The 15,672-nt window shown below is 45.8% G+C and overlaps 1 protein-coding gene across 1 annotated transcript in view; it reads right to left on the reverse strand.

The window, feature by feature from the left end:
* Positions 1-5,708: 5,708 nt before the first annotated feature.
* Positions 5,709-15,672, reverse strand: part of ABCC2 (ATP binding cassette subfamily C member 2) — a 56,826-nt gene continuing 46,862 nt past the window's right edge. The window contains exons 26-32 of the mRNA XM_033130367.1: positions 14,415-14,541; positions 12,705-12,806; positions 11,755-11,898; positions 10,750-10,908; positions 9,566-9,732; positions 6,876-7,070; positions 5,709-6,208 (exon numbers count right to left, since the gene is read on the reverse strand). Of these exons, the coding sequence (XP_032986258.1) occupies positions 6,079-6,208; positions 6,876-7,070; positions 9,566-9,732; positions 10,750-10,908; positions 11,755-11,898; positions 12,705-12,806; positions 14,415-14,541 (1,024 nt within the window). The 3' untranslated portion in view covers positions 5,709-6,078. The remainder of the gene's footprint in view (positions 6,209-6,875; positions 7,071-9,565; positions 9,733-10,749; positions 10,909-11,754; positions 11,899-12,704; positions 12,807-14,414; positions 14,542-15,672) is intronic.

Consider the following 15,672-nt stretch of genomic DNA (forward strand, 5'->3'; position numbering starts at 1 on the left):
ACTATAGTCTCAGTGGCAGCTGGGTTGGAGACACAGGAAGCAGGAGCCACACAATCCACAACCTGCCGTCTGCTTCTCTGCCAACCAGCCGACTGACCCCTTGCTAACTGCAATCCACGCCTGCCAGCTCAGCCAGTGGCCAGTGGCTAACAGGTTACAGCTGACGGCCAACTAGTTGTAGCTAATGGCCATCTACTACCTGAGCCAGCGCCTTTCCACGTGAGGCCGAGAGCCTGGAAACTGCTCTCCTGGCTCTGTCCCCACAATCAATATTAGTATTTTGTATGTATCAATGAGGGAGTTTTTCCAACAACTTGCGGACTTTGCAAGCTACATAGGGCTACCCATATCTCACCACCACTCAGAGGTATCCTTTGAGGAGAAAGGAGCGGAAACAGTGCTTTCGCAGAGGCAGGTTCTGGTGGTGTGGTGGGAGGGAGCGAGCACTGACTAGAGCAGCAGCAGTGTATTCATCAGGAAACATTTAGTGGGAGCGGGCAGGCACGTGGGACTCTGCAGCAGACCCAGCAGGACCATGTCACAAGGTGCTGCCTCTGCACCGCCATGCCTAGGCCTCCCTGGGACACCAAGAGAACTCACGCTGCAAGCCTTTCCCACAGCAGCCACTCCTCAGGTCCAGGATCAGGGAAGCTGACAGGGAGAGACTCGCTATCTGTAACAGCCGCCTCCAATCCTAGGAATCACCACGACTCACTTTAACCAGGGACCTTCCTACAGCCTCTCAGTGGAGATCAAGAAAAGATCAGCTGGGCCGGCCCGGTGTCTCAGGTGGTTGGAGCTTCGTGCTCCTAATGCCGCCGAGGTTGCCGGTTTGATTCCCACATGGGCCAGTGAGCTGCGCACTCTATAGTTGAGATTGTGAACAATAGCTCTCCCTGGAGCTGAGCTGCTGTGAGCAGCCGGAGGTTGGTGTGAGCTGCCGAGAGCTGCCGTGGGCTGCCATGAGTGGCCAGTGGCTTGCAGCCAGCATGAGTGGCCGGCAGCCAGTGTGAGTAGCCGGCAGCCAGCGAGAGCTGCCGTGAACTGCTGTGAGCGGCCAACCGACGACTGGCGACAGACTGCCTCAGCTGGGGAGGGGGGTGTAGGCAGGGGAGCGCAAGGCTCCTAATACCAGCATGGGTCAGGGAGCTGTGTTCTACACAACTAGACTGAGAAACGACGGCTTGAACCAGAGTGGGAGGGAGGAGGGAGACGGAAGAAAAGGAGGGGGAAATTAAAAAAAAAAGATTATATCCAAATATGACTGAGCTGAATAAGATCTTTACAATTTGATAGGAGGGGTGACAGGTCCCTCCTGCTTTTAGCTGAAACCTGCTTTTAGCTGAGCTTAAAAGATGGCATCATCCTCTACAAATTCAAACCTTAGCGAGATTCAGTGAAGATCAATGAATTGTCATTATATTGACTTCAGTTGGAGAATATTGGCAATTTTATCAGAGCTATTTGGGCTTATGGTATTGTATTAGTTTCTGTTGTTGCTGTAACAAATTACCACAAATCTGTGGCCTTAAACAACACAAGTTTATTATCTTACAGCTGTGGAGGTCAGAAGTTCAAAATCAGTCTCAGGGGCCAAAGTCAAGGTGTCAGGAGGGTCGGTTCCTTCTGGAGGCTCTAGGGGAGAATCTGTTTCCTTTCCTCTTTCAGCTTCTACAAGCTGCATGCATTCCTTGGCCCCTTCCTCTGTCTTCAAAGCCAGCAGCACAGCATCTTCAAATGTCTCTGTTCCTCATCACATTGTCTCATTCTAACTCTGACCCACCTGACGCTCATAAAGATTCTTGGGATTACATTAGGCCCACCTGGGTAATCTCATTGCAATATCCTTAATCATATCTACAAAGTCCCTTTTGCCATGTAAGGTAAATCCTCACAGGTTTAGAGGATTAGGACATGGACATCTTTGGGGACCATCTTAGCTACCAAACGTATGAAGTCACATGACATTTTTGAGGCCAGTTGTCTTTGAGAATGGAAACATGACCCAGTCTAGACTACACTGGTGATTCTGGAGAAAAGGGTGGCAAACTTTTTTCTGTAAAAGATCAGATAGTAAATATTTTAGGCTTCACAGGCCTTTCAGTGTGCCACAACTCCTCAATTCTGCCATTGCAACACAAAAATAGGCTTAGATAATACAGAAACAAGTGAGCACAATGTTCTAATAAAACTTTATTTACAAAACAGGTAAGAGGCCAGATTTGGCCTTTGAACCATACTCCTACTCCAAGTCCAGCTAAAACAGAAAGATTATGGTCAATCGTTAACATTGAAGTCAAGCATGCAGAAAAATTTAACCTTTTGATGAAGGAAAATGAAAAGCTAGCCAAAGTATAATTGGTTTACAGATTGGAACTAATAAGTGCATCAGCCAGGCAGATATTTATGGGAATAGGAGGTGTCTTTATGATGCTAGAATGCAAACCCCAAACCCTGACAAACCGGATCCCAATTTAGCAGCACAGCAGGCAAGGGTGTTAGCACCAAATATGGGAAGAGACATCTGTGTCCAGAGGTACATAGGACAACTTGACAAATGCTACAGATGGACACCAACAACGTTTCCCAGAGAGGAACAAGTGTCTCTGGGCTTAAGTAGCAGGTAAATGTCCCAAAGTCTCCTGCTCTGAAAGAGCCTGTCATTCACAGTGGAAGCTCAGGAAGAGGACAAGTGGATCTGAAATCAGTGACAGTGGTTATCAGGGAAAATAGCCAAATGGCTATCACAGCAAGGACCAATGTGACTATCCAAGAGGTTACCAATATGGCGATTACGGGCTTGACTGTTGAAGAAAGGAGCTCTGTATTATTAGTCTATTTTTTTAATGTAATAAGAACCAACTAGTCTTAAGAAATTTTTATTTTCTTCCTGAAACTCTTATTTTTATGCTTATTTTACCAAAAAGAAATACTTCCTTACATACATTCCTTTTTTTTCTACTTCTTCCCTAAATAGTTGTTTTTTACACTGTGACAGTTAAATTCTACAACATAACTAATTTCTTGCATATGAAGTAAAAAGGAATATTATGAAAGTGGAGTGCTTCTTACAGCTAGTTCTTTTATGTATTTTTACAATCTTTTACTCGGTATCTTCAAACAATATGAAGCCTTTTAAAAAACAGTTTAGTGTCCAATCTATGGAGAAGACTAAATCCATGCTTATAGTTGAATATGGTCTTTGCTAACTAAATCTAATTTGCAGAAGTTTAGAGATTTAATTGTCAATGTTTGTACAATATTGTTTGCTGGTTTTAAATAAAGTCATGATCAGTGTGCATTTGTGATTAAATGTCTACTGATTCTATTACCTAAATGGAACAGATTTCTTCAAAGGGTGCTTTGAAAGGAACTTATACAAAACTAGTCTGCTTATTTGTGTATTTGGTCACTGGTAGCCATGGGTGGATATATTTGAGAAAAAAACGATACCGGAAGCAGCAATACCTCTGCCATCGGGCCGGGTTAGATGTGATGAGAACCCAAAGGTGGCAAAAGTGGTGGGGGTAAGGAAATAAAACTGCAAGGGCCCGGTGGCTGATGTGGTCTGGAAAAGGAAAAGTGAAGAATAAGGCCCAAGTTGTCATTTGGTGGGACGGAGTGGACAATGAGCTTACCACTTGAGATAGAAAGTACGGGGGGAAAAAAAATCTCTTATTTTGAGTGGAGTGAGTTGAAAGATCTGTCAAAGTAGAGTGAGTTGAGTTTCAGATGCTTGGAGGATATCCAGGTGATAATACCCACGGGCAGTTGAATATATCTCGAAATTGGAGGAGATGAAGGGGTTAGGGATGAGAATCGTGTGGGTAGAAGCCGAAACCACAAGAGTGCATGAAATCAGTTACGGAGAAACTACAGAGGAAGGGTGAGGGAGGGGTCAAGACAAAAGCATAGGGACATCTTAATGCTTCAAGGACTGGCAAAAAAGGGGACCTCAGGGAGGAAAGTGGGAAAGAGTAATCATGTTATAAATGGTCCGTGGTGGGGACGGGGTATCCAGGGCCTGGGATAATGAAAGATTCGGAGTGGCCAGAGTCTTCACCAAAGTGTGGGATCCAGGCTGGCTCTGGTGCCCACAACATTCACTGCGTGGCTTCATCATCACCAGTGAGGTGAGAATGACTCATGTTTTGACTTTGGATATCATCTAACCTTTCTCAAGCTGGTGCTTATCTGAAAAACAAGGGCCATTAACTGGATTATCTTCAAGGGCTCTATCTGTTAGGTGAGTCAGGAGACAGAAACCATAGGTTATTTTAACAGAGGACAATATAAAGAATTGTTCAATAGGCCTTGAAGAAAAGGCCAAGGATCAGATAGCAGCCACCGCAAGAAGCAACTGTCCCCGTGAGGACCGCGGGAACAAAAGGGGAGAAGTTGATATCACTAAAGCAGAAAACCAGACTTCTGAGAAGGGTCTGCTCAGCTGATGTTGGCGTTTCTGAGGGGTACTGGTTCTGGGAATACTGGAGAAACTCTAGCTGAAAGCAGTGTGGCTACTTGTATGAACTGACATTGCAGAAAGACATCGTCAGAGTGATTCTGATGGGAACCGAGCACGTAGGAGGAAACACGTTCCTTCCTCATCCAGCCTTGTGGTTACTTACACCCTTCTACTAGGAAGTTTCAATCCCTGAGCATATCACTCAGCAAAAATGGTAAATAAATAAAAATCTTTTATAATTGCGTCACTGAAATGGACGTAAGGAATATGCTGAACCAAAAATAATGTGACACCAAAATCTTGGGTGACTTCCGAAACCTGGAGACCTTGAACTCTCATTTTGTTGACAATACAGGATGCCAAGGCAAGAGAGAAAGCCAAGGTCTGCCAAGATGAAGACTGGAATGGAAGACCCTCTGATAAACCTGAGCCTAAAAGGGCTATGCCTGCAGTATACAGATAAAGGAGGAATAAACCCCACCATGCAGGACGACTCAACAAGGCGACATGTCTGTCTCCAAACTGATGCTAGGTAAGGGGGAGGACTTGTCCTTGAAAATCTGTAAAAGCACAAGCTGGCTCTTGCACTGGACTGTGGTCTGAAGTCACACTATGTGGTTTGAGGCTCCTTAGGGGAGCATTTAATTCAAAGAAGTTCTGGGAAATGCCCCCAGGTGACAGGCAGACGCTTTCAGGATTTCTCTTAGGATAGCTCAGCTTTCAACTCAAGCCTCAAAGAATGTTTACAGAAAAAATGTTAAGGTGAGTGAGCAGCTTATTGTAAAAATTCACAAGGAAATAAGTAAGAGTAAGAACCAGCAGACACGTCACACTGAAACCTCAATAGTAACCAAGGAAATGTAAATTAAAACCTCACTGAGGTACCAATTCACACTCATCAGATTGACAAATTGTTTGAAATTGGCATTGCCAGCTTGGCATTACCGAGTGTACACATGTAAACATGTGATACCCCCCATCTCTACATTATACCCTAAGAAAGTCTTGCATGTGTATCTCAGGAATTATATACCAGAATGTTCACAGCAGTATTGTTCATAATAGGAAAAAACAACAACAACCCTAGAAGTGATCCTACTGCTGACCACCATTAAAGAAGATCAACGGAGGCGTATTCATACACTGCCATACTCAGAGCAGTGAGAATGAACCAGCCTCACTATGTGCATCAACATGGATGAATCTCAAAAATGATACTAAACAAAAGTCATAGACAAATACATGCAGTACGAGTCAAGCCATTTACGTAAGTTTGAGAAAAGGTACACATTGTTTAAGGATACATACGAAGTGGTAAAACTAAAATGAAAAGCAAGGGGATAATTATCATGAAATTCAGGATAGTGATATCTCTGGGGGGTGGGTAGCAAGGAGGTAGGACCAAAGTGGGATCGTCAGGGGTTTCTCTGATGCAGCCGGTAATATTCATTTTCTTTACCTGGGTAGTGGGTACATGGGTGCTTAAAGAAGGTTGTGATCCTTCTTTAAAATGTACATTTTACACACATTTCTGGACGTATGCTATATTTCACAAAAATAAAATGAAACAAGGAATGACCGCTATACTCCTCTGTAAGCCATGGGACCTGCTGTCACAAAGCTGTGCTGGTCACAGTTTCAATGCCAGCTTCTTTGGCCATAAAATAAAAGGGGCCAGACTTTTTCAGCAGTTCGTCAGGGCTGCCATATTCTACAATCTTCCCGTTGTCTAGGACCATTACCCTGAAACAAGGAAGAAGGAAAGACAAGCCTTAGAAAGCAGCATCTCAAATCTTGGCAGTTACAAGAATAACCAGGACTACGTTGTGGTGTAGCATTCATACCAGGCTACAAAGCAGTGAGAATGAATGAATCACGGCCATCTGCACCAACGTGGATGAATTCCGTACGTAATGTCAAACAAAAGAATCAGTAGAAGAATATACGCAGTATGAGTCCATTGACATAAGCTTATTTTTAAAGATACACATTGATTACGGGAGCCTATCCTCTCCAAACAGGTTCTAAGATTACTGACGTTACTCCCATTTGGCGTGTAATCTGTCAGAGACGGAAGGAACAGAAAACTGTTTACAGGGTAGCAGTTGAGACCCAGTTTAATTGGGAAGGTTTGTGGTCAGTTTCGGCCGCTCCTGGCTTATGTCCCCACCTCCCCATATCCGGTTCTAGTTCCACACAGTTTTCCACTTTACTCTTAACCCTGTTGGTTTTCATTAACTTGATGTATAATTTGGGGCAAATTACTTGAAATCTCACAGCCTCCATTTCTTCATCAGTAAAATGATGGGTAAACCTTCTGCTGTAAGATGTCTCACAGCTGAGGCTATTACTGTTGTCAAAGGGTTCATCTGTATCCATCGAGCTCTGCCGGCCCCCCTTGCCCACTCACTTGTCGCTGTCCATGATGGTGTGCAGCCTGTGGGCGATGGTGATGGTGGTGCAGTGGGAGAACTCCTTCTGGATGGTTATCTGGATGAGGTGGTCTGTCTCGAGATCTACTGCAGCAGTGGCCTCATCCATGATCAGAATCTTGGATTTCCGAAGCAGAGCCCTGGCCAGGCACAGCAGCTGCCTCTGCCCTATGCTGCAGCCAATGGAAAAGACCAAGCATTAGCCCGAAGGACCAAGGAGCAAGTTGGGGTGGGATGTGGGACAGTTTTCCTATTCCAGATCAGACTTTGAGAACGTGCATTCCTAAATCCCCCCAGAATGCCGTAGCCTCTTCCAGCAGCTATTCACTGTTGCCACGGGCAATATTTGCCAACCTTTCCCAATTAATTAGAAGGCCCACCACAGGCACTTCATTTAAATCTCCATGTTGTGGGCCCCGCTCTACTCAAAGAATGGGGAGGAGCCAAGGAACGTGTATTTTTAATAAGCACCCAGGTGATTTTCATGTTTAACCAGTTTGGAAAACACTAGCCCAGGAATAGTGCTTTGCATGTGGCTGCAGTGACACCCCAGTACAATTCTAAAAGGAGACAGATGCCCCCAGTCCACTTCAGCAGTATTTGACTTGACACCATTAATATAGGGTGACACAGCACCAGAATGCCCCGGTGGTATTTTTTAGTGGCCTTAGCAAATCCGTTTGTTATTTTACTGTGTAATTCTAGTCTCAAGGCTAATTATTTGTTTAAGTCCTTCTGCCTCGGTTAGGGATGTAGCTTTCTAATGAAGATGATGTCTTGGTGAGAGAAGCAATGTATGTGGAACTCGAATATGCTTGTAAAATGCAAATCGCTTTAATTTGCTAAAAGCCGGTAATGAAGGCTGGACCTCTTACTTACATAAAGAAGCTTTGGGAAATGATGTGGAGGAAATATTCAGGAATTCGCTAATTGCTCTTTCCTGCTGCGGCCATTAGGGAACAAATTAAACAGAGGGTGGCTAGACCAAAGTTCTGTAGTTCTCTGTAAGAAAATTTCTGCAGGAGATGAGAAGTCACCCAAGATGAACTTCCCCAGTTTTTCTCTGTAAGAACCAAGGCAACTTTAAAACCATTTCCTTAACTTGTACCAAACTCCTGCCTGGTTCAGTTGGGCTTCATACGGTATAACTGGCTGCTGCTGAGGCACCGGTTTGGGTCTAGACTGCTGTCTTGTTCCCCAGGCGGATTGATCTCCTATCTCTGATCACTCATCAGAGAAATTTAAGTTTCAACACCCCAAATCCAGATCTGAAATCACAGCACTGGTGTTTCCCAGCACGGACAGAGCAGGATGGTGTGATTTTTTTGTTCCTACAAACTGGAAGTGTCAAGCTCCCCACCCCATCACATCCTGCCAGAAGGTTCCTCGTGGCCCCACATCTGCAGCATTTGCTACACAGCGTTTATTCTCAGAGGTCCGCCTTCTCCATCAAGCTAGGTGGGAGGACGGGAGTTGTGTCTGGGTCATCTCTCTCTGTATCTCTGGTGCCTGCATGTAGTAGGTGCTCAATGCGTGTTTGCTGACTGAATGTTTGAACGGTCTATTTCATAAGCCTAAAGTCCTGCTAGTTGCTAGATCCATTGCTGAGAAAAACTGAATATGGTGGCCTTCCATACCAAGGCTTACAAGTAAGTGTTCCCCGGGGCTACATGCTGAAGTTACCTGGGCCCCTGATTCAGCTGGTCTGGGGATTTTTTAAAGTTTCTCGAGTCGTTCTAGAGTGCAGCCTAGTTAAGAATCAATGCTCTAGACAGTGCTTCTCAAACTGTAATATACATAAAAATCACCTGGGAATCTTACTAAAATGCAGATTCAGGCCAAGAGCCTGAGATTCTGCATTTATAACAAGCTTCCAGGTGAAGCCAGAGCAGCTGGTCCATTAACTGAGCTTCATCTGCTCGTGGTCCATGCCCCTGCCCGCAACTCCGAAGGCGCCGGGACTGGAGCAAGAGCTGGCTCCGAGCAGCGAGCTTTGGCTGAGGGCTGAACTTCCATGTGTGGAGGGAAATACCCAATTGCCATAGGGAAAATGCCAGGTTAACTTGTTAACTGACAGGTAAGCACATAGTGAAGGCCAGAAGTGTGAAGTGTCAGCATACAGAGAAATGCTTTGGAAAGGTAGAAAGAACTGTGACACCAAGAGGGTCTCTGGGCTAGTCAGAGTGTTTCAGACGCCCACGGACTTCAGCGCCCACGTCCCCATCATCTGCAAGCCCCTGAGACAGTGCCTCTGAGCCCAGAACAGAGATACCCACAGCGAACCCCGGGGCTCCTTTAGAACTCCCACATCCAGTCTACACCTCATACCAATGAAATCAGACGTTGGACCAGGCACTGGGATTATTTTCATCCTGATTGCAATAAACAGCTAAGAGGAAAACTTCCACAATGGCGAGATGTGTAAGCTCACATTGTGTAATCATCTCGTGGGGGCACATGTACGCACAAAGGGTTTGAAGAGTTTTGATGCATACTCAGATCTGTTCTATCATATCGTCTTCACAACAGGTTCACTTTTCACATTAGGAATTAGACCTGGAGAGTCAAAATTCTACGATGCCAGGCTCCGCCTAGCACAAGGAACAAATATGTGGCTCCCCTCACCTCCTCTTGCTGCCTGTGGGGGAGGTGGGTTATGAACCATTACCTGAGGTTGTCACCACCCTCTGTCAGTTCGTGTAACAACCCCAGTTGCAGATTGGCCACAAAGGACTTGAGGTGAGCCAGCTCCAAGGCTTTCCAAATGTCCTCATCTGAGTAGTTGTTGAAAGGGTCTAGATTCATCCTCAGGCTTCCAGAGAACAGGATGGGATCCTGCAAGTCAAGGGAAGAGGGAGCTATTGGGGCTAATGACAGGAAAGGGACCAGCAGTGCTTTATGGCCAGGAGAATGCGAGTAGGATTGGCCTGAGAGCGAACGCTGCTTAGTGGTCAAGCTTTTGCCAGGTTTCCCAGCTGCAGGTTTAGAGCAGCTGCCAGCTGGGGCGCTAAGCACAGGATTAAGAGGAGTTCTTGGTTTGTTTTTCCTTATTTTCATTTTGTTTCTCATTCTGAGATTCCTTTATGGATTTCCAAATTTGCCCCAGCAGCATCTCTTAAAAAGGGAAGAGGTATGTCCCACACTCCCAAATGAAAACTCATGGTGTGGAGGTGAAGGGAGCAAGGGCTGCACGGTCCCAGGAGAAGAATTTATTGTGCTTTTGAAGAGGCTGGAGAAGAAAAACTGAGCAAACACCAGACAAACCCGAACCATCCCCGGGGACTTGGCTGCACTGAACAGAGGGGGAGCGGTTCTAATGAGGACCCACAAACCCCCAAGAAGCCTCCAGGGCAGTCCTTATTTGTGGGGTCGAGAGGAAGCCCAGGGGAAGCCTTTCTTGCTGATGTACTAAGTATTCGGCTTGCTGCTGGCAGAAACCTGCAGCAAGTTCCCTCCCCTATCTTTTAACCATCTCAAATGGGGAATGTAAAGCTTAATAGTTTCAAGCCTCAGCGGCACAACTGCTACATAATGCTGATTGCAAAGGTCTTGAGAACCACGATGGGTTCTAGAAATGCTAAATAATCATCTGCTCTATTTGACTTCTGGTGTGTTGCTGCCACCTACTGGTTAGATACTGGCAGTCACACAAGCGTATTCCCCAAAACGCAAAACTTAATTTTTGTAAGTTTGGAAACAATGTGCCTTAAGGAACTATTATAGCTTAGGTGTCCTGGGTGGACTGCAGAAATAACACAGCTCATTGAATATACATGAAGAAGAAGATGCACATGTTTTCTGCAGGACTAGCTGTCCCCCGCTGCGTGTGACAGAGTAAGTTCTAGAGCTCACCTGGGGGATGATGGTGAGTTTCTCTCGGAGGTCGTGGAGCCCAATGGAAGCAATATCTACCCCATCAATGGTGATCTGGCCACCAGCAGCCTCGAGGATTCTGAAGAGGCTGTTTGTCAGGGAGGACTTCCCAGCGCCTGTCCTGCCCACCACGCCAATCTGTAAAGAATTGCTTTGCGGGTTAGTTCACCCTGTAATTCTTGGTGGATACAAATTTAGCCTGGGGCAGTCATAATCACAGGTGGAAAGAGACGATGATAGGCCACTTCATCTCTAAGACGTTAAACTGCTTTTGGTTTTGGTGGGGAATAAACGAGCGCAGATGGCAGAAGAAAACGGTCTTCCCATCCCACCTCCTAAACTGTTGCTTGCCGAGAACTCCAGTGACTGTTGGAAATGGACATATCAGAAGCTGTTACTATCATGATTGGAAATGATAGATTTTTAAAAGAAAAATGGCTTGAAGTGAGGAGAAGGGAAGGCTCAGGCCTGCCATCACATATGAACCAGACCCTGACAAGCTTCCTTATCCAGGCATTTGTGGGGTCCTGCGTCAGACCCCAAGTCCACTGGAGAACAAGAATACCACAGGAGGGTGCAGGACTTTGCAGACAGACCAGAAAGAGAACTGTGTCATTCTGGCTGCAGGGAGAAACCCCACACTGCTGTTGTCACCAGTTCCCCTGCAGGCCAGCTGCTTCCTCACTTGCTCTCTACAAGGCCTGGCATTTACAGGAAATGAGCCCTGGTCAGCCTCAGGAGAAGCAATGCCAGCAGAGAGGCAGGGCAGGGCTGAGCAGAAAAGCCCTTACAGCCCCGTAAGTCTGTTTGATGCAATGTTGATATCCTGCCCTCTGGTGGTAGCCCTATGTCCCTACACCTCCCCAGCCCCTCTCCCTCCCTCTGAGGGATGAAAGCCCAGAGCTCAGCGGCTCAGCATGTCTGTGTCCAACAGTCCTCTGACCACAAGGACTCGCATGCAGGCCTTCCTTCAGCTTTACCTACCTTCTCCGAGCTCCTGATGTCACAAGTGATCCCTTTCAGTACCAGATCCAGCTCAGGCCGGTACCGTACTTGGTAGTTGTTAAACTGGATCTCCCCTTTGCTGGGCCAACCTGCCGGAGGCCTCTTATCAGTCACCCAGGGTGCCTGGCAAGGAAACAGGAGGAGAAGTGCTTTACACAGAGTCAACTCTCTGAACAGACCCCATGGGACTCATGTTGCAGAGCAGGAGGAGGGTAGCCGTGTCCCAGCCACCTGTGGGCAGCTGCATTCAATTGACTGAACTAGACTAGGACTTCCAGAGGTCCCCACCCTATTAAATGAAAGAAACTCTGTCTCACGAGGTTGTTCAGTGGACCTCCAGAAAGAAGCCACCATTAAACCTGGTGCATTCCAAGACCTGACTTCCCCCAAACCATGTCTTATTCTAAGTTTCAAGAAATTGGGTCCTTTGAGTTAGAGCAAGGGACACTTCAGGAGAACCTTTATAACCCCACGTGTAATCTCTAGACAAGGGGAAGATTCTCTCTCAAGGGGTAATTTTTTTTTGCCTTGTGTGGGGACAGAGCCCAGGAGAGCAGTTTCCAGGCTCTCGGCCTCATGTGGAAAGGTGCTGGCTCAGGTAGTAGATGGCCATCAGCTGTGGCTGGTTGGCCGTCAGCTGTAACCATTAAGCCACTGGCCACTAATATAACTGCCACGGCTATGGAGAGGAGAGTGGAGGAGAGTGGAAGAGAGTCGGTTGGTTGGCAGCAAAGCGGACAGCAGGTGGCACGTCGTGTGAACCCAGCCTCCAGTGAGACCATAGTGGGATGACTTCCCTATCTATGGCTCCGTGGGTGTTTCTTTTTGGCCTAGCCACATCCTGCGTTCTTATGTGGGGAGCGGGAGCTGAGACCCGCAGGCCGCCCCGCACGACACCTTGTCCCTGGGTTCCCCTAACTCCTCCTTACCTCATTTTCCACGTTTATGTACTCATTTATTCGCTCAACAGCCACAATGTTGGTCTCGATTTCTGAGGTCATCCTCACTAGCCAGTTCAGGGTTTGTGTGATCTACAGTAAAACCAGAAGACTAAAGATCAGCTCAGGCTCAGAAACCAACGCAACTCATCAAACCATGAGTTCAATCCGGTGCCTACTTTGTACTTCGCACTATGCCGAACTCTACGAGAAAGCAAGGAAAGTACAAGTGACAATCTTCACTTCCTTGAGGGAGGACATGAGACCAGTGCATCAAATGGCTGGAGACCAACTAAGTGTTCAACTGCTGTGCTCATATGCCAGGCGATGTGAGCTTGGGGTGGTCTGGGGCTAAAGCTGGGGTGGGAGAGGCTGCCAGTTGGTGGAATGGGAACAGAACTCTCTAGTGTTCTTTGTGGAAAGGGTGGTGCGTGGCGGCATTCTACATACAGGGGAAAAGACATACATACAGGCATTCTACATACATAAGAAAAGACACAAGGTAGGAAAAGGCCTTCCAAAGAGCTGTCTCTTCTCTCTACTCTCAGTTAACAACAGCTTGGTTGAGAACCCAGCCCTGAAGGTGGGACATCCACATGGACCCTTTCTTTCTTTACCCTGATAAACTCTAGGTGCCTTCCTGCCATTACAAAGATGCATCTAAGAGTAAGAGGGTTTTCATGATCCGGGCCTGTCTAGAGCCCAGGGAATCTGTGGATTACTCACAGGCAAGCTTCTTTCAGCCGAAGACTCAAACCAGGGAGTTTTTGTGAGCAAATGTTGGTTAGAGAGAAGGAGAACGCAGGATCGTGGGGACTAAGAGTAACCACTTTGTGTTGAACCACATGAAATTGTGATATTTGAACGTTTTTGTTTTGGTTCAGTCTAATAGCTCTGTCTTTGCCCCATCTGCGGTAGGTTAATAAGCCTAGAAATGGGGGGACCAAGGAGCCCTGACACAAGGCACTGAGTGATTCCGGTGGACAACAGAGTCCTTCTGGGTACCCACCACAATCGTTGTGGTCCTCATTAACTGTTACTGAAGACAGCACCATACAGTGTATGCTGGTAGCTCTGCAAACCTCCAGTGTATTCGTTCAAAAAGACACCGTGAGAGGTGGCCAAATGACTTATTCAATGAGTGTCATTTGTTGAACAATGACTGTAGTGCCAGCCCCTGTCTTAGGTGCTGAGAAATAAAGTCTAACATTTATTCTCTTGTCATGCTGCGGGTGCATTATAGTTTTATTGGCCTCTGTGTTCTTTACTAGAAAGAACTTTAATGATTCTGTGATCTATGAAAAATGAACCTACGAGAAGTTATATGTTCAAGAGACTTTCTGCTTACTGTTATGTTATGGAAAAGAAACTAATGTATTCTCTTTTGACTAGAATCAAGCAAAGAGGCAAAGAGACAGGGAACTACTAGATGGAATCATATGAACTTGCTCTCTTAACTCCCAAGGGCAACAAAATTTATCTCCACTTTTCCAGATGACAGTGGTACCTATTTAGAAAGGGTAAGGAGTGTGTCCACGGGTTACACAATTAGTAAGAGACAGAACCAGGGTTTGAACTTCAGTCTCCTGTAGCGCCTCTGAATCTAGAAAAGAATCAAGAGCATGAACTCCAAGGTAGATTCTAGACTTAACTTAAGAATAAGTGCATTCATTTAACCAAACTCCCAACCGTCAGACTCACACTGAGCGCATTGGACAGAACAAAGCCCACGGTGTCCCCACTGATGGTATCTCTGTAAATAACCATCATCAAGGATGAAAAGAAGACAATCAGGTTTCCAACCAGCTCCAGACGAATTGCAAGCCACCTACAGGGCGATAGAATCAGAGAGAGAGGTGTCACTGAGAGGTATTCACTTCCTTACCTTACCCAGCAACCTACGTATTTATAGAACATTCTCAGAGGGCTGGATTCGACTATACCATGTGTTCCTGAAGTCTTTTAAGTTGGATTTTAAAAAATAAATTACATTTTAAAGACACTAGAGGAGTTTGCTAAACTAACAGAATCCTATGGTCTAATGTCTCCCAAACTTGCCAAATCATAAAAATTACATGGGAGCAATTGTTAAACATAAACAAATCCATGCAAAAAGAAACAAAAAAAATCTCTGGACTCTTTGTCCAGGAGATTCTGACTCCGGTGGCTTAGGTTGGGGTTTAGGTTGCATTTTTAACAAGTGTTCCAAGTGATTTCTTTCAATTAGGCAGGGGAAATATGCCATAGAAATCCATATGTAAGGTGAGAAAGTAAGCGCCGTAGCAAGGTTCAATGTATCCTGTCTGATTTCACGATTTTAGAAAGGTAGAGAAGAAGATGGAGGGGGAGGGAAGTTAGGTGGAAGTTGATCACAGGAAGATGTGTTGGGGCTTTGTAGAAAACTGAATTGGATCTAGACAGACATTGTTTATAAAAATTGACTTTCCCAAATAAAATGTATTGACATAAATTTGCACCAATAATTCTAGCATTTGTACAAATAAATATGATATACATTTACAATGAGGGTCCGATAGGATTGACTTATATGCCTGTCTTTTCCTTTGGGAAGTACCTAAGAAATAAAATATCTTCACAATTCAATTCCTGACCTCTCCAAATCATACTGAGCATCTTTAGCCTGCCCTTAAGACTTCAAAACAATGTGGAAGCCACTCAAGAAGTTTCACTTCCTCTGCAAGGCCTTCCTCCTTCAAGGACATACCACTTCTTGCCAGGGTCTAGTGATGATGGAGGAATGAAGAATCTCACCTCACAGGATGTGAGCTTTCCATTTCTGTCGTCATTGGCTTTACCTGAAAATTCCCAGCTCTCCTCCCTCCAACCTCTGCTTTCTTTGCCACCCTTCAAAGAGTTGTCCTGCCTATAGGGAATCGCATATCCATTCTCAGGGAAGCAAACAGAGAATGTCCAGTTCACCCAACATGCGTGCAGCACG

This window comes from Rhinolophus ferrumequinum, chromosome 16 (genome assembly GCF_004115265.2).
Source record: "Rhinolophus ferrumequinum isolate MPI-CBG mRhiFer1 chromosome 16, mRhiFer1_v1.p, whole genome shotgun sequence".
In the NCBI taxonomy this organism is placed as follows: domain Eukaryota; kingdom Metazoa; phylum Chordata; class Mammalia; order Chiroptera; family Rhinolophidae; genus Rhinolophus; species Rhinolophus ferrumequinum.